Raw genomic sequence first — 22,317 nt, forward strand, 5'->3', positions numbered from 1 at the left:
TCTATTCCAAGAACGAAGATGTTTATTCAGGTACTCAGAAATATATGCCTTGAGAAATATATGTCATGAACAGACATCCAACCAAAATTATCTACACTGTATGTTTGATAAAAAGTCATATGGTAGCAACGCAGTTTCAATTTCTGGCTGATCCTTTGCTTTAAGAAAGCTGAATATAAAACTCAATGTAACTGATAGCTCCCCCCCCCCTCCACTTGGCTTGATTTACTGATAAAAATGGTTACACTAAGGGAATGCTGTTGCCCTGTGATTAACAAACAAAACACATTCTGTACTTGAATGACAAGTAAAGCTATGAACTTTCTCTATAATACTGTTATGAGTGTGTGAGTGCTAGACACTTTTCAATTCCTGGACCCAGGAAGTGTTAGAATTTAATCAAGCCTCCAGGATCCCTAGACCCAATCATGGTTAAAATATAAGGCCAACTTCCTCATGAGCAGCAAGCAGAGGGTCATAGAGACACCACAGTCTCCGCTATGCCTCATTCCAAAAAGGAAACATGAACCGGGGGCTGGAACCCCCAGAATCTCTTAGCATTCAGAGATTGGGTATATGTGCAGCAATATATCCAACTGTTATAAGAATGAAATCAAATATAACAGGAGACAGGTTGGAAAATATACAGTATTAACTTTAAGCTTGGTTCTGTATCTATTTATTAAAAATGGTTAAGGGGTATCTGCTGCCTTCTGTGAATTTAATTTGCTGTCTGGATAGAAAGCATTATTAAAGTTCAAAAACATGGACTGCAATCCAGGATCAGAGCCTTGGTGAATGTATAAAGCATTGCTTGTGTACAATGTTCAGCTGTTGACCAAGTCCACACCCGCTAGCAAAAGTCACAACAGTGAATGAGCTGTATTTACATTCTTCTCCATGCCCTTCTTGGACATGGACTGATCTTCTCACCTGCCCTGCATCTTTTGATGTTATTGTTTGATAGGCTGTCAAGTCAGCTCCGATTTCTCGAGCTGTTCTGCTGCTTGTCTTTCAAGTGAAGATGTTATGGCCACTCAGGATGCAATTGGCTTAGCTACTCTGATGTCACAAAGAACCAGGTCAGTCTTGGGCTAGGCAGCTAAGAACTAAGAAGAATTTTAAGAGCTTAGAATTGGCATTCCAAGATCCATGTGATACTTTTGTTAAATCAAATCAGATCTGTGCTTCTCAAATGCCATAAACTTTTTTTGAATTTTGCTGCAGATCCACTGAGCACTTCCAGAACCCTTTTATGGAAACACATACATTTTGTGTTTGTGGGATACATCCCCCTTTCTAGGTTTTCACACAACAGAATAGCTTTTGTTCAAAAGGTGAATACTTTGCCAGTTTCCCTGAAACCACTTTTTCTCTACAACTCTAAACATGTAGCATACCTGTTTTCAACCTGAAAACTACTACCAATATAATGAAAGTCACAGTAACTGGGAAACTCTATTTCATTTGGAACTATATAATGCTAGCATATGGTCTAGCAAATATCCGGAATGTGGCCATGCTCTAGTCTTTCTGAAACGCTTACATAGGATAGCACCTTCTTTGACTGGGAAATCTCTTTTCCATCTGTTTCTGCTAATTGGTGGTCTTGCGGAATTCTTGTTTCGCATCATGAACTTGATGTTTTATGAATGTTGTGTTATTAATGTTGTTGGAAGAGGTTTTTAGAAGCTTTGTTAGTTGATATTGTATTTTTGAATCTTTTGTATGAAAACTGTCTTGAAGACTTATACTCTGTTTTAAAATATTTATATGCCACCTTTCAGACAAGGAAACAATGTGTTGTGATATTTGTCCAGAGCCTTAAATCTTGAGGCTGCAATCCTATTCAGATTTACATGACTTACCAAACACAGTGAAATATACTTCCGATTAAACATGTTAATCCTTGGAAGCACCACTGAAAAACTTTGACTTATTCCCAAGTAAAGTGAATGTTGGAAAGAGTCAAAGAATATACAATGACGTTTTAATGTATTGGCGTAAATCTAGAACATTTGTTTTATTTTGTTGTGTGTTGGTAAAGCTGTTCTTTTTACTGTGTCTGGCATTATCTACTATATATATTTGAATTATTTATAGTACTGAAAAATAATTACTTACATTTTTAGCTGTTATTTTGGTGTGTGAAACCAGTTAACTCCAAGGAATCTTTGCATGTGTTATACTGGCCAGTGTGATATGTTTAGATAAATAGTAGTGCACAGATCTCAACTTTTTGAACTGTGTGAACTCACATTTGCTTTGTAAGTCACAGTTGGCTATGTGCAGCTAATGACTGTGCTATACTTCAAACACTGAGTGCAAACACATCAGATGTTCCTGCTCCTGACCTCTCCTAATAGGAATCTCTTCAGAACTGTTCATAGTCAAATATATGCTACTTGGAGGTATCTATGGCAGAAGGAGTCATACAGTTTTTTCCTTTCAAAGTGTCCTACAGGCAGGCACAATAATGCTGGAACTATTCAGATAGTCTCATAATGTGTGCTTCTCATGGATGCAAAACTTTAAAGCAATTTCATGGTTCTTTCTGCACCAGTGTCTAACACAGAACAGATGGATTCTGCTATTGTGAAAAGTATTTCTCATAGTAGCTGCTAAAGAAAAACCGATGCAAAAGTGGGTCCCATGTTGTTTTTTCCTCACTGTTGATTGAGAAAATCCATTCAGGTGTGTTTATCTACAGCACCCACATAGTATGTAATGCTGTGTTGCTCTCCAAGTTTTCAGCAATTCAGGATCTTGAGGAAAGCTTTACGGAACTCATTGTTGAAGGTGGTGTAGATGACAGGGTTGAGGGCACTGTTGACATACCCAAGCCATGTGGTAGCACTGTACAACTCTGGGGAGATGTGGCAAGCTTTGCAATGAGTATTCAGTATGTGTGTCAAAAAGAATGGCAGCCAGCAGACTATGAAAGTCCCTAGAATGAGAAAGAAAATGAGATGTCACCATTACTTTGGCTCAGAAGGGCCAATTCATAGTTCTTTCCATTATTTTCAGGGCATCCTCACACATAACTAAAGAAACATCTTTGAGAGTCTCTTGGCTATTTAGCCACGTGGAAATAATGATAAAGGAGGAAATAAAGTAGAAGAGAAATATTTTAAAGCAAAATGTAGATTTACATTGAAACTGCAGACAACAAGCTTTTTAAGTGTAATTTTTTTAAAGCACTCTTCCTCTCTGTGGTTCCTCCAACCAAATTTGTAGCCTGCTGCAGCTGCTTTTGTTAAAACAAAAAACAAAACCTCAAACCTGTTATATATGTCTGCCATGTAATATTCAGTTGGGTCCTCATTCTTGCACAGCCTGTTCTTAAAAAGGAGCAAAAATACTTACCAAGAACAATAGCTAGCATTTGTGTGGCTTTCCTCTCTCTGAGCTGTATTGCCCGATGCTGCTGAGATGGTAGCTTCAAAGAGGTTGCTGTTTTGCCATTGTTGAGTTTGCGTACTTCTAAACTTTGTTCCTTGACTTTTGTCCTCACCTTTAGATCAACAACCTCTCTATCCCCTGTACTGGAGATGGAAACTTCGTGGCAGAAACTGCAATATTGCTGCAGTTCTGTGGGCGTCAGGGGCTTCTTCTCAGCAGGCAGCCTTTGGCCTGAACTCTTTAGCTGCAAACAACACAAGAGTGCACTGGGAAGCTTCTGGTGCAAAGCTTTCCTTTCTGTATGTTGCTGAAAAACAAGAGGCCAACAAGAATCAGGAACCACTTAGAAAGATGTGAAGCTACCTTAGACCAAGCCAGAACACTGGTCATTTTAGCGTAATATTGTTGACATTGACTAGAAACATCTCTCTAGGGTTTCAGGCAGAAATTCTCCCCAGCCTTATCTGGGACTTCTGAAGAAGTGTGCATGCACACGAAAGCTCATACCAAGAACTAACTTAGTTGGTCTTTAAGGTGCTACTGGAAGGAATTTTTTTTTGTTTTATCTGGGACTGATCCTGGGACCTTTCTTATGCAAAACTTGTAGGGTTCCACTGACCTGTTATAAATCTCTCTCTCTCTCTCTCTCTCTCTCTCTCTCTCTCTGACACCAAAGTGTAATCCGAAGATCACAGGGCGGTTTACAATATAAAAACACAAAAATAGATAGCATAACAAACAAAACCTTATTTATGTCTTGCTTTTCCCTCAAAAGAGCTCAAAGCAGCAGATCCCTTCCCAATTTTATCCTCAAAACAACCTGGTGAGGTTACATACAAGAAATTGTGACTGGCCCAAGTTTGTCCAGTGAGCTTCATGGCTGAGTGGGATTTTAAATCTGAATTTCCTCAGTTCTAGTTCGACACTCTAAACCCTCTATTATCACACTATTTGGCTGCTAGTTAGTATAAAACTCATATTTAACTTAACCCATAGAGTGTTACAGGTTGTATATGTAATTTCTTCTTCAGGGTAGAGGCAGTATATCTGATATTTAAAATACCCGTGCTTTAAATAATGTGTGTTTCCACTGAAATTAGTGGTTAGAAACTTTATTCATAACAAAAACTAACCACTAAAGTGGACCCATCATCTCTTGTAGCTTTTATTGCCTGAGGTTGCAATTGCTGCAGCAGTCCTGATGACATTCTGTGTTCCCAACAGAGATATTTGATACCTTATTTGATACCTTATGATACCTGAAACTAGTAAATAAAATACTTGTTCCCAAAGTAATTAATAAAATTAGCAGTTCAAAGGCAAGTAATTTATTTCACTAGTGCTTGTTACCACATTAGTGAATCATTCCAGTAGAGCTGGAAATAGCTTGATATGAAGACTAACGGATCCATCATGGCTCATGATTGGTAAACACTTTCAGCTGCCCCTCCGCTAATGCTATGCTCAAATCAGCTTTGCATATTCAGAACCCTGCAAAGTTGTTCTGAGCAGAGATGCCCATGTCTTATTGCCCACTGAGCAGGGTGGGGTGGGGAAAAGCATCAGTTCCAACTGAGGGGTGAGTCTGACTAAAACAAATAGCCACAGAGGAAGAAATTAAGAAACCCTTTCCATTCTTAGAACATGAAAAGAGTGATTCTGGGTCTGACTAAAGGTTTACTAGTATCCTGCCAGAGGCCTGTGGAAAGCCCACAAGTAGCACATGAGGTTAGGCAGAGTGAATGCATTGCAGAAGGCCAAAAGCAGCCCATGTGGTACCTCCAGGTGGGAGCTGTAGTCTTAACAACAGCTGCAAGGAAACAACAGCTGCAGTAGTTTATGGGAGCTGAGCAGACTCCATATGAGGAAGAGGCACGGGAGGTATAGAAATGAGGCCTACATAGGCCTGTTGCAAGTCGATAGGGCTGTTTCTATTTCATCCCTTCTGGGCTCCAGTAGAACCCTACAGGCATACTATATAGAATATGACAGTTAAGGCCCTTTCTAAATAAAGCCTTTTTGGGGTCATACCTGTTGTTTGTAGCAGGTTTTACCGCTGTGGCTGCTTTGTCTGGAGAGGATTCGCTTCCTTTGTCTCTGCCTCAGCACCATATAAATCCGGATGTAGAGCAGCAGGGTCACCAAAAACGGAAGATAAAATGACACCACAGAGGAGTAGATTACAAAGTTGGGATTGGATATGGAACAAATATTTGGATCACCTGAGTGAAAATACACATAGAAAAGAGAAGGTAGAGTAGCTTTCATGCTACATATTTTTGTGTGTGCATAATAAAGTTATGGTTCTTAGAACACATACAATATGTTTTTGCTTCTACAAACTAGTAAGATCTAAAAAATGTAGTTTGGAGGCTGAACATTTTCCAGTAGCCATTTTAATATCTTCCACAGTTGACAGAAGTCTTTTCCAGCTTGTTCTTGGGAAAAGGGGAAGCTGAGTTCTTAAAGCCATAAGCCGTAGGAGGCTCCATGTTTGTGTACAAAGCCTGTGCTTCAAGGTATTGTTACTGTATTTACCTGTGGTGTTGAAGCCAAAGAGAAGAGGGCAGGAAACGGCAAATGCCAACAACCAGACCACTGCTATCATAATGGACACTCTTCGGCAAGAGCTGGGCCCTGTGCTGTACTGATAATGAACAGGCATAACCACTGCAGTGTATCTGCAAAGTGAACCAACTCCAAAGCAAGGGTGATGAAGACGGAGGAGTTGTTGTACAAGAAATGTATAGGGAAGGGAATTCAGAAACAGAGGAAGAGAAGACAAAGTTGAATTCAAAGTGGAAGAAAGTAAAAGAAAAGAAGGGAAAACAGAATAAATACAATGATGCAAAATGGAAGATGAGAAAAGTGAAAAACAATTCAGTAGTAATAGCCAGAGATGAAAAAAGGCAAGCGGTGTGGAAAAGAGATTGGAAAAAAGAGTCAGGTAAGTCAGTATCTGTTAATAGTAAGAAGAGGTAGCGACTCAAAGACATAGTCAATCATGACAAGCGTGAGTGTAAGTGAGTGTAAAAAAGGTTGAGGCTCTATTATATGTAACACATGTATAGGCTTCATTTACACTTCATGTTAAGCCAATGCAGGACTGCATGAAATTGTTAGCTCCCAGGGATGAGCTTACACCCACTTTGCTATCTGCCCCTGTCTTTTTAGCACAGCATGACATGACACCTAAGCCAAGGTTTTTAGGGTGTTGTCCAAGCCGGGGGTTGTGGTTAATGTCTCTTCTCCTTAGCCGTAAAACGTAACCATAAGACCAACCTTAGGTACAGATTGTGCTTAAGGAGAGGAAACTCTGGGATTCATGTAGCACGTTTGCACGGTCCTGATATGCCATGGCTTACCATGATGTACAAACCAGGCCATAGTTTACTATCACATCTGCTTAACTTTATGATTACTCAAATGATTCCCCGAGTTTACTCTTCTAACAAAGACACACATTGGGAATCTAATGTCTGACACATACATAAAAACTATCTTATGTGGCACAATTCTCTGACGTATTACGTGGCACGTACATATGTGGCACAATTGTTTTTCTACATAAATCCCTAACATTAAATTCAACCCACTTCCCCATCTTAGTCCACCTGAGAATCTCCCATTTCTACCACAGTTTACTGTTGTGCTCTTTTGTTCTTACCTGTCAATGCTGATAGCACAGAGATTTAAAATGCTGGCCGTGCACATCATCACGTCCATAGTAACAAATATGTCACAGCAAACACGGCTGAAAATCCAGACTCCTCCCATCACCTAAATATCAACCACAAAATGTCACTATTGCATTGTACTGAATACTAACGCACTGCAGTTGCTCCTTCCCATTAGAATTGTAGAATTGTTTTATATGGACTTGTTCATAGAGGAAAGCTGTGTGGCTCCTAGGATTTCAACCCATATATCTTCTTGCAGTTAGCCCTGCCTTTGAGAATTAAATGCTGCTCTAGACACAAATCTAGAAAGTGGGGAAAGGATGTGGGGATATGTTAACTAGGTTCACCAGGATATATATATTTTTAATTCCATCACAAAAGAACTGAAGCAAAATGAATCATTCAAGTTCATGCTTGCAGGTCCGGGGAAATCAACACCCAGGGTTAAACTAGACATGACACTAAATGTGCCATTAGGAACTTTGCCAGTCTCCCCGCCTGCCCCAGCTCCCTCCCTTACTTAATAGTAGGGGCAGAAAACCTATTTTCATTGAGGCTGCAGTGCACGGAGAGGTAAAATTTAGCTGATTCAGCAGCTGTGTTCGTTCAATTATTCATGGTCTATTTACCCAGTCTACGTTACTGTAATACATTGCATGTGGAACTGCATCTCAAAAATGTTCAAGAACTGAAACTGGTGCAAAATACAGCAGCTAGATTAATTACATGGGGCCAACTACAGAGAGCATGTAATGCTAATCCAACCCCCAACCCCCAAAGCTCCACAGGCTGTCAGTTTGTTTTGGGGCACAATTCAAAGTTTTGGTATTGGTCTTTAAATTACCATGACCTGGATATCTAAAAGACCATCTTTTCCCTCATGAACCTGCCCACCAATTAAGATCTGTCCTGAAGGCTTTTGTTGTTGTTGTCCCCCACCTCCTGGGCTCTGAAAGGATACTGAAAAGAAGGCCTCCTCAGCAGTGGTACCCAAACAGTGGAACTCCGTCCCTGGATATATTTAGAACCAGATAACTTATTAGGCCAGTATTTAACTTATTAGGCCAGTATTTTTTGCACAGGCTGCCTGAGAATTAATTAGCCATGGAGGCTTTTCTCAGTGTCCCACCATTGGAACTTTATCCCCCATGGAAATGTGAGGCCAGGCCTTCTTGTCTATGGTTGTAGCCTGGCTTTTAAATTCCCTGCTCTGTGATATTTGGCTGGCTCCTATGTTGGTAACCTTTCGTTAAAAGTATGGCTGCTCAAGCAAGCATTATGAATTGTTTTCATGTGTACTTTTATGATTCATTTTGTATTGGCTATTTTGCTGAATTTTTGTTATCCACCTTGAGATCTTGAAAAAAGTGGGATATCAATAGGATTTTTAAAAAATAGAATAAAAAGTCTGGTGCCTTCTTCACCAACTTTTAGACAATGGATAAAGGTCATGCTGTTCTCTCAGGCTTAATGGCTTTTTATGGTATCTGCCTCCTTTTAATTGCCTGATCTGCTATTATTTTTAATTGAGTTGTTTGTCTTTTTTGTTTTTATTGTGGTTTCTCATCTGCTGTTTTATTGTTTTGTTGTAAGCCAGAAAATAGCTTATCTCCTGCGTTTACGCCAATAAAACTTAGAAACGTGAGAAGTTAGGAGTCCAACGTTGTTTATTGCAAAGCAATAGGTTACAGTCGGATCGTTCCGCAAAACTGCAACCGTGCCTGGTGGTTCAGGCAGTAGTATTTATAAAATTTCAAACAAAGCATTTCAATTTTCACCAATCATATACATCATTACCTCATTTCATGTTTAAAACACATGCACAATAAGCACTGGCAATTTAATAATAATTAATAATAATAATTTATTATTTGTGCCCCACCCATCTGGCTGGGTTTCCCCAGCCACTCTGGGCAGTTTCCAACAAAGATTAAAAATACATTAAAATGTCTTCCCTAAACAGGGCTGCCTTCAGATGTCTGCTGATTAAGTTCTGATTCCCACTGTGTTCTGTTACATTTTGTTAGTGTGCATGTTGGGAACTTGTGTGATGTGTAGCCATTTGTGCCATGTAGCAACTTATGTTCTAGCTTTGAGCTGTATCTTTGTGATTCACATATTAGCTGTATTTCAGCCCCATTTTTTGGGGGGGGCGGACAACTTGCAAGAAGGCTGATCGCCGAAGAATTGATTCTTTTGAATTATGGTGCTGGAGGAGACTCTTGAGAGTCCCATGGACTGCAAGAAGATCAAATGCATCCATTCTTAAGGAAATTAGCCCTGAGTGCTCACTGGAAGGACAGATCGTGAAGCTGAGGCTCCAATACTTTGGCCACCTCATGAGAAGAGAAGACTCCCTGGAAATGATCCTGATGTTGGGAAAGATTGAGGGCACAAGGAGAAGGGGACGACAGAGGACGAGATGGTTGGACAGTGTTCTCGAAGCTACAAACATGAGTCTGACCAAACTGTGGGAGGCAGTGGAAGACAGGAGTGCCTGGCGTGCTCTGGTCCATGGGGTCACGAAGAGTCGGACACGACTAAACGACTAAACAGCAACTTGCAAAATCATCAGTTTCATAAAGTAACAGTCTACCACAACTTCTCTATTAGAAGCACACTCAAGGATTTACAGGGGTATACATTATCACATTTATTGTGGCCCTTTGGGCCACTGCCACAGTTTCTTAGTATTTTTTATGTTTTATTGCATTTTAATTTGTTTTATTGTTAGCCGTCCTGCGGCATGACAGGGTAAACATACCTCAAAAAAGCAAGCAAACCCATATTAAATATATGAAATTATCAATGCTGTATGAAACTGCTAAACCACAGTTGTTCTCTGGTCTGCTGTAGGCTGTATGAGGGAGCAAGGGGAAATACCACTGCTTGTTCTTGCCAGCCATGTACTGCATAATATTTAGAAATTGACTTCATGTGTTTCTGCATAAGTTCCAACAGGTTTTATTTAGTATCCACACTCCTATTCTACAACAAGCCAGACCTAGTCAAGCAGCCATGATAGATTCTGGTAGGCCTCAAGTCAAATAATTGTTTTACACCAAAGGTGTTGTCATAAAACCATAGTCTACTTAGAGATCACTTCCTTGCGTTCTCCTTATGCTGTGTATATGGCTATGCACTCTATCAAGGTGGGCTCTGTAAATTCTTCACACTTTATGTCCCCCAAGGGCACAAGGAGAAGGGGATGACAGAGGACGAGATGGTTGGACAGTGTTATTGAAGCTACCAGCATGAGTTTGACCAAACTGCGGGAGGTAGTGGAAGACGGGAGTGCCTGGCATGCTCTGGTCCATGGGGTCATGAAGAGTCGGACATGACTAAATGACTAAACAACAACAACAATAACAAAGCTTCATAAACTTGTGATTTCATGGGTTGCTGATTTCCTTCCTTCCTTCCAAACCTTTTGCTAGGGGGTGTCTCACAGCAGAGAAACTTCACAAAGGAAGGCCACTCTTAATTTCCCATTAACCCACCATGAAATATGGATGGTCCCTTTCTCAGATGCTTTTATTTCAATCCACTTTTTTCATTAATTGCTGTGTTGTACTGACATTTTTGCTGCTCATTTTAAAGGGGTGTAATGGTAGACTCACATAAATGATTTTATGGGAAATATGGCTATATTTATGTGTGGACACCTGTCCTGAAAGGCAGGATATAAATCTTTTGAATAAGGCTGGCAGGGTGCTGGCCTTCTCTTGCCTCTTAAATACGCTATCTGCCCTGTGAAGTTGGAAGCTGTGAGAGAGGATACCACTGAAACGGCTTCTCTAGATCATGGTGATATTTACCTCAGTATTGTGCATGAGAAGCCATTCAGCATGTAGCACTCAGACCAAAAGAGTGTTCCTGAGCCGAGAAAAGACCTAATTAAAGGCAATTTAAACTACAAAACGCTAGTAAAAGCCATGGGAGTTGTGCTTGCTTTAAGGTCTGTGGAAGTGCCAAAATGAGAGATCACTTTGCCTGATACTGATTTTTCAATAGTAATAAAAACACTAAATGCTAATGAGTGGCTGAAACAGGCAGCATCTGTTCAGCTGCCCTTCATAATTCTATAGCCCTAGGTTTGATTTACTCATCATTATTCATTATTGTTCTGTTTCATACACGCTTTCCAACAGAGAGGCACAAGGCTGTTATTAGGCAGAGAGAGATTTGTTGCAGATGCACATAAAAGGTCTGAAATTTCCTGTTTTGATATATATACAACAAGAGTCCAGACTCTCTCTCTCTTTTTTTTTGCATCCAAACATCATTTGATAGGCAAATACTATAATTTAGTCTCTTGTGTGCACACCTCTACTTCTAGGACATTAAATGTATAACATTCAGTTGAATAATAAATGAAACATGTTAAAATGAAGAAAAAATGTCATCGAAAGCAATTAAAACCAAACTTTTTTAAAAAACCAATTTCTAATAAAACATTTTGAATCTACTGCATAAGCTGGTCTTTCGGAACACTTATTCAAAAGCACTACATTAGAATCTGTCATGCAAGAGCTGTATTTTAAATTCATCCAATTTGTGTGCAAGGTGGGATTATCCGAAAAGCTTAAATGTAAATAATCTAACTTTAATTTTTGCAAATAATCTAATTTTGTTGCCACAAAAAGATACACACCTTCAAAACGCACAGCTAATGCATAAATCTATTTAGGCTGCAATCTTATACCCATTAACCTGGGAGTAAGCTCCACTGAGTATCCACAGTAGTGTCCACAATAGAGGAGGAATGACCACTGGGATGACAGTAGAGAGAAGAAACACTATGGTGCAACTGGGCGCCTTCATCTGTCCCAGCTGCAGGAAAGGATGTCTCTCCCATATTGGTCTCTACAGCCACAGCAAGCACTGCAACTCTCTAACAGTTTTGATTCCCCCACTAAAAAAAAAAAGGCACATTCCTCCATTGTCTCCTGAGACAGATGGATGCCTACCAACCAGCTCCACTGAACTCAATGAAACTTACTTCGAGTAGACATTTATAGGATTGTGCTGTCTATTGCTTGTGACATAGGTAGAACTAGTGTGTTGAACAGAAATATAGGTGCTCCTGAGAATTAGTCCCCTGTCATCTGAAACACTGAGGAGCAGGGTCCATCTATTTTCCCTGAATGGCCTAAGAACACGAGAAGAGCCCTGCTAGATCAGATCAAAGGCCCATTGACCCCACCATCCTGCCAAGCAAATGCCTACAGCAGACCTTCAAGCGGGACCTAAGTGTGATAGCATTCTGCCCACTTGCATTTCCAGGTAACTGGTAGATAGAGGCATCTCTGTCTGAGGGTTGCCTGTTCAGATTACAGTGAATGCAACATTGCCAACAAAGGCCGTATAGTGAAAGCTATGGTTTTCCCAGTAGTGATGTATGGAAGTGAGAGCTGGGCCATAAAGAAGGCAGATTGCCGAAGCATTGATGCTTTTGAATTATGGTACTGGAGGAGACTCTTGAGAGTCCCATGGACTGCAAGAAGATCAAACCTATCCATTCTGAAGGAAATCAGCCCTGAGTGCTTACTGGAAGGACAGATCCTGAAGCTGAGGCTCCAATACTTTGGCCACCTCATGAGAAGAGAAGACTCCCTGGAAAAGGCCCTGATGCTGGGAAAGATAGAGAAGGGGAAGACAGAGGACGAGATGGTTGGACAGTGTTCTTGAAGCTACCAGCATGAGTTTGACCAAACTGCGGGAGGCAGTGGAAGACAGGAGTGCCTGGCATTCTCTGGTCCATGGGGTCATGAAGAGTCGGACACGACTAAACGACTAAACAACAACAACAACATAGTGGTTAGGGTGAGACTAAAGGTGAGGGACCCAGGTTTAAATCCCTTTCAGCCATGAAGTTTGTCGAATAGCTATAGGCCAGTCACTATCTCTCTTGTCTAACAAACTTCACAGAGTTGTGGTGAAAAGAAGAGGGTAGAGCCATTATGAGTTCCTTGAAAGAACTGTGTGATACAGTGCAATGAATAAACAAATGAAGAATGCAAGCATAAAGGAGGAACCCACCAGATTTTAAAAGAATGGGCAGAAATCCATTCTTATTTACATCAATGCAGGTTTCAGCAATTCCACTGAAGCCAATACAATTACTGACAGCTGAAAATCAGATTAGAGACCTAATTTATTTTTTCATTATCTCAGCTATTTTTGCCCTCATTATATATAATTATTTTAATGGAATTTACTTCCGTGAAAGTGTGTTTAGGATTGTATCCCAAGGCATTCAGCTATATCTTCCTAAAACAGATACTTTTAATGGACTGAGCACTCTACCTAAATCTCTTCAGAAAGCAATTAGTCAGTGTATCATTGAAAAGAGAAATGCTTGATCTGTTACTGAGTGAAGAGTGATATTGCCAGATGATAGAAGCTCCAAACCATTGTGCAGCACTAGTAAGTGGAAATCCACTTAATTTGTTTGCCTTCATTTGTTTTCAGCTCTGCATTGTCAGAGGTATGGTAGGCACCTATGGAAATGGTGTTGTGCTGGTTGGTTGAAACATAACTATTTGCAGGGACATTCCTGAGCACTGATTTTTAGTACTATGGTTTCACCCAGTTGGCCCTATATGACCAACATATCCTGGGATATGTTGGTCATATAGATATTTCCTCAAGCTGCATAAGAAACCAACCTCGTTAGGTGTACTAAGGATAAAATCTGTGGGAAAGGCACATGTTGGTGAAGAATCCAAAGTGGATTGCTGCCTGGCATCCGTAGTGTTGAAAGCAAGGAAGGCCTGCGATTAGGTCTTAGTAGCTCAACAAAGTAACATATTTAAGAGAAACAGCTTAATTCAAATGTATGTCAGCCCTTTTCATTTTTAGCCTATACCACATTTAGGAAAATGCATACCAGTAACCAGGTTTTATAGGGACACGGGTGGTGCTGTGGGTTAAACCACAGAGCCTAGGACTTGCCGATCAGAAGGTTGGCGGTTCGAATCCCCGTGACGGGGTGAGCTCCCATTGCTCGGTCCCTGCTCCTGCCTACCTAGCAGTTCAAAAGCATGTCAAAGTGCAAGTAGATAAATAGGTACCGCTCCGGCGGGAAGGTAAACGGCGTTTCCGTGTGCTGCTCTGGTTTGCCAGAAGCAGCTTAGTCATGCTGGCCACATAACTTGGAAGCTGTACGGCGGCTCCCTCGGCCAATAAAGCGAGATGAGCGCCACAACCCAAGAGTCGGCCACGACTGGACCTAATGGTCAGGGGTCCCTTTACCTTTACCTTTAACCAGGTTTGAGTCATTCGCAGCAGAACTACCAGATACATAGAATTAGCTAGGACCCTTGAACACTTAATTGATAGGAATATTGGCTTAATCAACTTTCTTTTAGCTTTGAAACACGAGATTTGTTATACATGCCATATTTGAAAGAGTGGCATTTATTCCATGAGATAAATTACAGAAAGGTTATTCTTACAGCCATAATAGGTTTTTATTTTATTTTTTAAGTGATGAATCCCACAGCGATATTATTATCTCATCTGGGAGAACTGGCAGACCATTTGACACCTTGACTGCCCCCAGAAGCGTTCTACGGATTGCTATATGAAATACTTCCTTTTTGTAGGTGCAGCCAAGCATGGTTGTCATCCGAGATCCTTAACCCTTATTCACCCCTACTTAACATGGACTAATTAGGATTATTCTTAAAACAAATCAGATTTATTACGTGAGTATTGCAGGTGTGGATAACATGGCAAAACTGTGTGGCTCACTGTTTTTACGACCCTGAGTTCTCTGGACAAATACTCTCCATCTCCATCCGTTGTCAGCCACATACATTAATGCACGGGTGCTATTCTCTTAGATTCTAGGGCAGAATGTGCTACTTAATGGGCTGGAAAATTCATGGTCTGGAGAAAAGCTATTGGCAATTAGCTGAAGACATTTTCATCAAGGGCATGTGGACAAGTGATGTCAAATACACCTTTCAAGAAGGAACATCAGTATTCCAGCTGGGTATTCTTGCCTTTGCCATCCAAAGCATAATTCTGTCACACCAGTCCCATAAATGCAAGTGATGCGTTGAGGCATATATTTGTAAGAGGAACTGTTTTTCCAAGTGCAGAAAAGTCTGCACTGTGGGAGGGCAACAGCTCTGTAGTACGTGTGGCGTATGTGTGTTATGTATGTAAGTCACCTTAGCTTCTAAAATTAATTAAAAACCCATCGTAAAATCAGCTAGCAAGAAGCAGTACAACAACAAAATATCTGAATTATTTTATTGCACAGAATGCCTGTGAGCACTGAGATTGCAGTGCAGATGGTGCTTCTGTTCAGATTGTGTCTATATTAGTATTTTCTGTCCCCTTCTTGGATCATATAATTCCAGATCTGTGGATGGGATGGGACTATTGGTATCTATTTAAAGAAAGTGTTCATTAATAAACAGTTAAAAGTTTGTAAACTCAACTCTGTTAAAAAAAATTATATGTTTCTACACCAACAATAGGGACGTGGGTGGCGCTGTGGGTAAAACCTCAGTGCCTAGGACTTGCCGATCGTATGGTCGGCGGTTCAAATACCCGCGGCGGGGTGAGCTCCCGTCTTTCGGTCCCAGCTCCTGCCCACCTAGCAGTTCAAAAGCACCCCTAAGTGCAAGTAGATAAATAGGTACCGCTTTATAGCGGGAAGGTAAACGGCATTTCCGTGTGCTGCGCTGGTGCTGGCTCGCCAGAGCAGCTTCGTCACACTGGCCACGTGACCCGGCAGTGTCTCCGGACAGCACTGGCCCCTGGCCTCTTAAGTGAGATGGGCGCACAACCCTAGAGTCGGACACGACTGGCCCGTACGGGCAGGGGTACCTTTACCTTTACCTTACACCAACAATGCATAGACATGAAAATGCACATGGATATTTGTGCTTAGCAGCACTAAGCTAACAATTGATACTCCTCTGTTATTTACTTTTTCAGCAAGACCTGGGTTACATTTTTCTTTTATGATTTAGTTATAAAACTAGAAGAAGCAGAGAACACTCAGAGTCAATCACATGTGCACAACAAAGAGGTTCCTCATGCGGTTTTTGTAAAATACCTAAGATACTTAGGTTGAAACAGTGACCTATCCATAACTGGATGTCCACCTTTTCTGGTAATCTACCAGTTCAATGTATCATCAAGTTAGGTCCCAGAGCCCTCTTTGTTGGATCAGTTTGGGCCCATGTGATAACCTGCAGAATAATACAATAATTGCACAATTTAAGGGTGGAGGAAGACCATGGGTAGGCAAACTAAGGCTTGGGGGCCGGGGCTGGCCCATCGCCTTCTAAATTCGGCCCGCGGATGGTCCGGGAATCGGTGTTGTTATACATGAGTGGAATGTTCTTTTATTTAAAATGCATCTCTGGGTTATTTGTGGTGCATAGGAATTTGTTCATATCCCACCCCTCCCCAAAAATAGTCCGTCCTCCCACAAGGTCTGACCGGCCCCCTGCAAAAAAAGTTATGAATGGATGGCAAAATTTGAGAGTACATTAATCATGCACAAATACTAAAAAAGAAAAGAAAAGCCATAGGACTGGCAGCCTAAAGTATACTGACCTCTAGGTATACTACCCATGGCATCACCAAAGTGGCCACAAGCAGGTCTGCTACTGCCAGGCTCACCACAAGGTAGTTGGTGGTAGTTTGCAGGCTACGTTCCCTCAACACTGCCAGGCAGACTAGGACATTCCCAAAAACGATGGCCAAGATCACGATGCAGTACCAGAGGGCGTAGTAGGCATGAGACTGTGGTGACCCAGGTTCTGTGGAGTTATCCTGCCAGTATGGGGCTGATACTGTAGAATTGGGATTGCTAGTGATTCTGCTGAAGGGTGTCATCATGGGATGGAAGATCTGAAAAAGAAAGACACTGGATGAACATTGGTGTGGTGCACCAAGAACAGAGAATCATATCACTGGCCAAATTATGCCACTGACTATGAGTGAAACCCTACAGCAGTCATTTATTTGTAAGATTGCTCAATGCCAGTGAAATACAATCTGGGGGAAAATGATAGTTTGTTTAATAGTGCCAGGAAAAGCATTGGGGTGCTTTAGATGAAAGTTATGGTTCTGTACTCACTAGGTTCCAAAGTATTTTACTTTTTGAGTTCCTACTCTTCCTTTCTCTAACACCCACACAATACAAAGGAAATGGAAAAAGGGTGGCCACACTCAACACAACATTCCTGTGCAGATTGTATTTTCAGTGTGTCTTACCACCCCAGATGTACTTTTCGCATACCAGCCACAAAGAAGCACAATCACCATCATACCAAGTGATCATGTGAGAAATTGGGGAAGGTGAAAGCACACAGTAGATGAACCATTTTTGCTCCTTTCTACAAACTCTGAGGACTGGAGCAAACAGTTGCTGGCAATGTTATAACTGGCCATGGAATATTTGCTTAGGAAGTCCAGCAAGTTGCTCAGTGCCTACTGGAGATCAGTGCCCTGGGCAACTGTAGTATTTTTCATACAACTACCTTTCAATACCATGCAGTAGTATAATGTGAGGAACCTGATCTTCTTGAAAGAACCATGTGGAATTCACATTGAAAAATTAATCTGGGGGAATTAAGACTGATATGGGTGATGTTATCACCTTTGCTTTAGCAACAACTGTCACAGGTTCCTCATTAGCTGTTCATTCCCAACAATGATTTGCTGAGAAACCAGTCTCCTTTACTGCGCTGGGTCCCATAAAGTCAAACTTAGTTCCGGACTGAACTACAATTAAAATCGACTACTTGCTGCTTTTTCTTGAGGGAATTTAAATTTAAACTTCTGACAAAAATCTACTTGATTATTAGCATTCCTACACAGTGCTGAGTAGTTTCCAAGTAGAGAAAGAGGCACAGTTCCTGCACCATTGAACTTGCCTGATACAATCCTAGTCCAAAGTGGAATACAGCAGGAGGTACACTGCAGGGTGTTCAAAGTCTCTCATTCCCAATCAACCTCTGATGGTTCTCTGAAACCTATTATGCTCCATTTAACTTTGATATGACTTTTCCAGAGGTACTGATGCTATTCTTAGTGACTCCGTCTCAAGACAATTCCACAAAGTAGACTGCCTCTCTGGAACTTTGCATCAGAATTCCATAGAACTTTTATGATGAGCATCGGCTGAAATTGGGTCATTACATTGAGTCTCGTGTTATATCAGGCTATATAACACTAGTCCAGGGACCTACCTGCACTGTGCTGCATGCAACGTGCAGATTTGGCCATTCTTGTTACTTTTTGTGGTACTCCAGAAGGGTATCTCGTCTTTACTGCACCAGTGATGATATCAGTGATGTACATGGAAGCCTTGGGACATGTCTAGCATGACAATGTGGGACATGAGTTGGTTCCATACAGAGCCCAATACAGAATACATGTGTCCCAGTAGAACCCATAGCCATTGCAAAATCCTGACTTTCTGAGTATGTATGTAATTCAGCTGCAACTCCATTAGATTACTGCAATGCATTATAAGTGGGTCTGCCTTTGAAAGCAGTTTGGTAACTGCAGCTGGTGCAGAATTCGGAGGCCAGATTGTAGATGGGAGGTAGGTGGTCTGATCATATAATATTAATCCTGGCCTGACTGCATTGCCTGCCGAGTCATTTCTGGGCTCAAGTCAAATTCCTGATTTTGACCTGTATGGCCTTAGTTGCCTCAGGACCTACCTGGCCCCAGAGTCTATCCTCTGATACCTTTCTTTGTGTTGGGCCTTCGCAGTGGTGACTCCCTGACTGTGGAGTGCTCTCACTGGCACCATCTTTATCACCTTTTAGGCACCAGGCAAAGATGTCAAGCAGATACTTTTCAGATATAGCAAGTTGAGCCTCTGCTTTTACTGTATGAGTAAGACTATTGTGGCAATGCTATTTGGCCTTTTTTGGGGCAATCTCAAGATACAAGCCAATGAATCCCTTTCTCACAATTTATCCCTCCAGGGCATGAATGATACACACGGACTTCAGAGCGTGAAGGAAGCTTAACCTGCTTGTGCCTGTCTAAGTCCCTGTTCTGGGGATAATTAGAGGTAATTTGATATATTTCCTCTTGGCAACATAGAATATAATTGAACTAGAATCCTTTCTCCCAGCTGGTGAGGCACATTTGACAACAATAAGAAATCAAACCTTTAGTGTCATAGGCCCGGTCCTGTGGAACACCCTTCCAATGGAAATTCAGTGGGCACCTTCTGTGCCAACTTTTAAATACCTGCTGAAAACTTTTCTATACTGCCAGGGTTAAGAGTACATCCCCTATAATGTTCTACTGATGCATGCTTTTAATTTCTTTTTGTTTTTAACTTGCTTTTAACATTTTGTGATTTTATTGTTTGGTGTTATGTTTTTATACTGCTGTGACCTGCTGTGATATATTTTTATGATACAATGGTATATAAATATTTATTTATAAATAAATAAAAATACAGCTTATTTTTATATGATGTCCCCTGGGCAGAAGGCTTAAGGACAGGGTGTTGAGATAGTCTAGGCTAGGGATTGCCCATATGGACAATGAAGAAGAGCTTGACTTATGCATCCCTCAAAGCCAAGCCTTTTGCTTGATGAAGCTTAAGAAAGGCAGGACTTTTCTTTGGGGAGGTTAAAGAGATAAAGCAACTCAGCATGATGGTGGCAATGCTTGTGGTTTGGGGAAAATCCTTCCTTAGAGAGAGAAAAATGTGGGCTGATTTGTGCAGGTTTATGGAGCGTTATTTCAGGGATCATTTTTTCTTTTTTTAATGTATTTTTATTAAAGATTTTCTTGATTTACAAAGGTATGTGCAATGTCTCTCTCTCGTATTTCCCCCCCCCCATGTAACTTTTTTTTTTTACAAATTGGTTCCATTTGTTGAGACATTAGGAAGAATAGGGGGAAAGAGGTGGAGGGGGGAAAGATGAGTGGGGGTGGGGTCGGGTGGTGATGTTTCTATTTTACTTAATATATGCGGGGTTTTGTGTCAGAGTTGCTTGTGCGGGTTCTCTGCTGTTCACTTGTGTTCCTTTGGTGGTGAGAGAGGTTGGGGTTGGCCTAGGGTGTGGCTGCTCATTTGTGGTTGGCTGTGGTGGTCTTTGTTTTCATGTGTGAGTGGGGTGGGTGGGTGTTTTGGATCAGGTTGGCCCTATTGATTTGTATGCTGTTGGTGGATTTTTGTCATTGTCTTGTTGGGCTGTGTGTGTGATAAAGGGGAGCCATACTGGGGTGAAGGCGTCTTCTTCTATTTGTCCCTGTGTTAGTTTCAGTTTATTGGTTAATTTTTCTAGTAAGGCTGTTTCCCATACTATTTGGTACATTGGTCCATGCTTATTCCTTCAGGGATCATTTCTAAAAAAATATTTAATATGTTTTAATCATGAATGCTGGATTGGAGATGCTTCAAACACATTCAGAAAAAAATAACTGCTTCCTTAACTGCATCCAAGTTTGGAGTTAGGCTCAATGTTGAGCCTGAGCCTGTGATTTTATGATGGGATTTTTGCAGAAAAGCAGATCACTAAAATAGTCAAGTCACTTCCTTAGGTAAGTAACCTGTTCAGTATCTGCTGTGTAATAAAAACTGGGCAATGGTTTGTCACAGAAACCAATTAGCTAAAGGTGGAATGCCATTCCTCGCCAACCTCTAGCTAGAGGTGGTGTCATTAGTGTGTGTGTATGTGTGAGAGAGAATTAAAATAAATGAGCCGGAAAGACACAGGGGCCTAATTTACTCTCTAAGAGAATTCAGAGCTATGACTTTGGTGCCCTACTCAATACTTAATGGGGGAGCAAGATCTGCTGGAGTGTTGATGCTGTAAGCCTTGTATCACATGCTGCACTTGAATATATGTGTAGATAAACGGTATGTCATAGAAACATCATATGTCTCAAATGTCTCAAATGCCCTTAATTCCAAGGAAACCCAATTTATACACTGGGACCCCTGAAGCATTTCACCACTCAGAGATTGGGGGTTGCATAACTACCTTAAATCATCTGAGTTTGCTGCTAATGTTTTCTTCCTTGCTGCAATCTTATTATAGGCTGCACTTTTGTATATCTCCTGATCTGTTATAATGGCTTTAGTTTGAAGGACACAGCACAGTACAAGAGACTGGACTGTATAACTTTTTATATTGCTTTTACTTCCACATTTCTAAGATTTGATTCACATACCTTCTTATATATCTATTGAAATCTCATCACTTGGTGTACACAGCTGAATATATTAACAGTCTCCACTGACCATGTTTTGTTAGGCATGATATGAAAACTCAGTTTAGTGGTTGGACTGTGTTGGGTATTTTCAGACACATAAGGCTTATTCTGGTTTCTGCTTACAGTGCAAACCTCAAATGAAATTCCCAATTATTCACACTACGTAAGATGCTGCTGTGAGCTCTGTTCATTGAAACAACCGTGTGCCCAATGCACTTTATAGCAACCAGCCTTGACATCAAAAGTAATTACTGAGTGACAATGGCTGTAATCATATTCCCAGTTGTCAGGTATCATTTCCATTTGCTGGTTCCAAAAACAATCAATAGAACCCAAAGTGATTCCAAATGTGTTTTTATTGGATAACTGTGCCAAATGAGAGCAAGCTTCAGAACTAAAAACTTAGTGGTACAACTTAGGGGTACAAATTAAAAGCTTACTAACCTTCATCATTATAATCACAATCATTTGGGATCATATCTGTATTTTTCTGAAACTCCCCTATTTTCGTTTCCACCCTCCTTTCCCTTAATAGGTCATTCTCAATCTACTTCACCTAGTCTCCTTTATAGCTCAATTTTTATGACTTTCATTCTTTTACTTCCTTTCAATTACAGAAGTTTGTGCATCTATTTCAAGGGCAAAACTCCGATGGAAATACCAGAATCAAAACAATTTTCTCAAAGGTCAGTGTTTTAGGTCATGTGAGATTATATATACATATTGAAAAATGTGTGTGGGCTCATATACATGTGTACATGCATGTATGTACATGTGTGTGCAAACATATAAATGCATCTTTAAGTCTGCGTTTGCTCATTTTAATATTCCAGTATGCTAGATATTCAAATCCCTCAAATTATTTTAATTACAGCACCGACCTTAAAATAATAGCACCATTCTTTCAATATGACTGACTTTGTTGGGGCAGGGCTTTCTTCTTAAAAAACTCACTTTTAATATATACAAGACTTTCAAGCTGACAGCCTTTCTAACTGCTGCATTG

General features: G+C 40.8%; 1 protein-coding gene and 1 long non-coding RNA gene across 3 annotated transcripts in view; one reads left to right on the forward strand and one right to left on the reverse strand.

Annotated features, from left to right (window-relative positions):
• DRD3 (dopamine receptor D3) overlaps positions 1–22,317 on the reverse strand; it is a 23,168-nt gene continuing 851 nt past the window's right edge. The window contains exons 2-8 of one of the 2 annotated variants that reach the window (XM_081908521.1): positions 22,230–22,309; positions 16,668–16,964; positions 7,070–7,182; positions 5,941–6,083; positions 5,434–5,624; positions 3,367–3,709; positions 1–2,947 (exon numbers count right to left, since the gene is read on the reverse strand). In XM_081908521.1, the coding sequence (XP_081764647.1) occupies positions 2,751–2,947; positions 3,367–3,709; positions 5,434–5,624; positions 5,941–6,083; positions 7,070–7,182; positions 16,668–16,952 (1,272 nt within the window). In that variant the 5' untranslated portion in view covers positions 16,953–16,964; positions 22,230–22,309 and the 3' untranslated portion in view covers positions 1–2,750. The remainder of the gene's footprint in view (positions 2,948–3,366; positions 3,710–5,433; positions 5,625–5,940; positions 6,084–7,069; positions 7,183–16,667; positions 16,965–22,229; positions 22,310–22,317) is intronic. The other variant, XM_081908520.1, reaches the window with a different exon arrangement.
• Positions 5,567–22,317, forward strand: part of LOC309368499 — a 26,253-nt gene continuing 9,502 nt past the window's right edge. Inside the window, exons 1-3 of the long non-coding RNA XR_014167792.1 lie at positions 5,567–5,654; positions 19,058–19,146; positions 21,929–21,997. This is a non-coding gene — a long non-coding RNA (uncharacterized lncRNA). The remainder of the gene's footprint in view (positions 5,655–19,057; positions 19,147–21,928; positions 21,998–22,317) is intronic.

The sequence above is a fragment of the Podarcis melisellensis genome (assembly GCF_964234715.1).
Source record: "Podarcis melisellensis genome assembly, chromosome: 4".
Classification (NCBI taxonomy): domain Eukaryota; kingdom Metazoa; phylum Chordata; class Lepidosauria; order Squamata; family Lacertidae; genus Podarcis; species Podarcis melisellensis.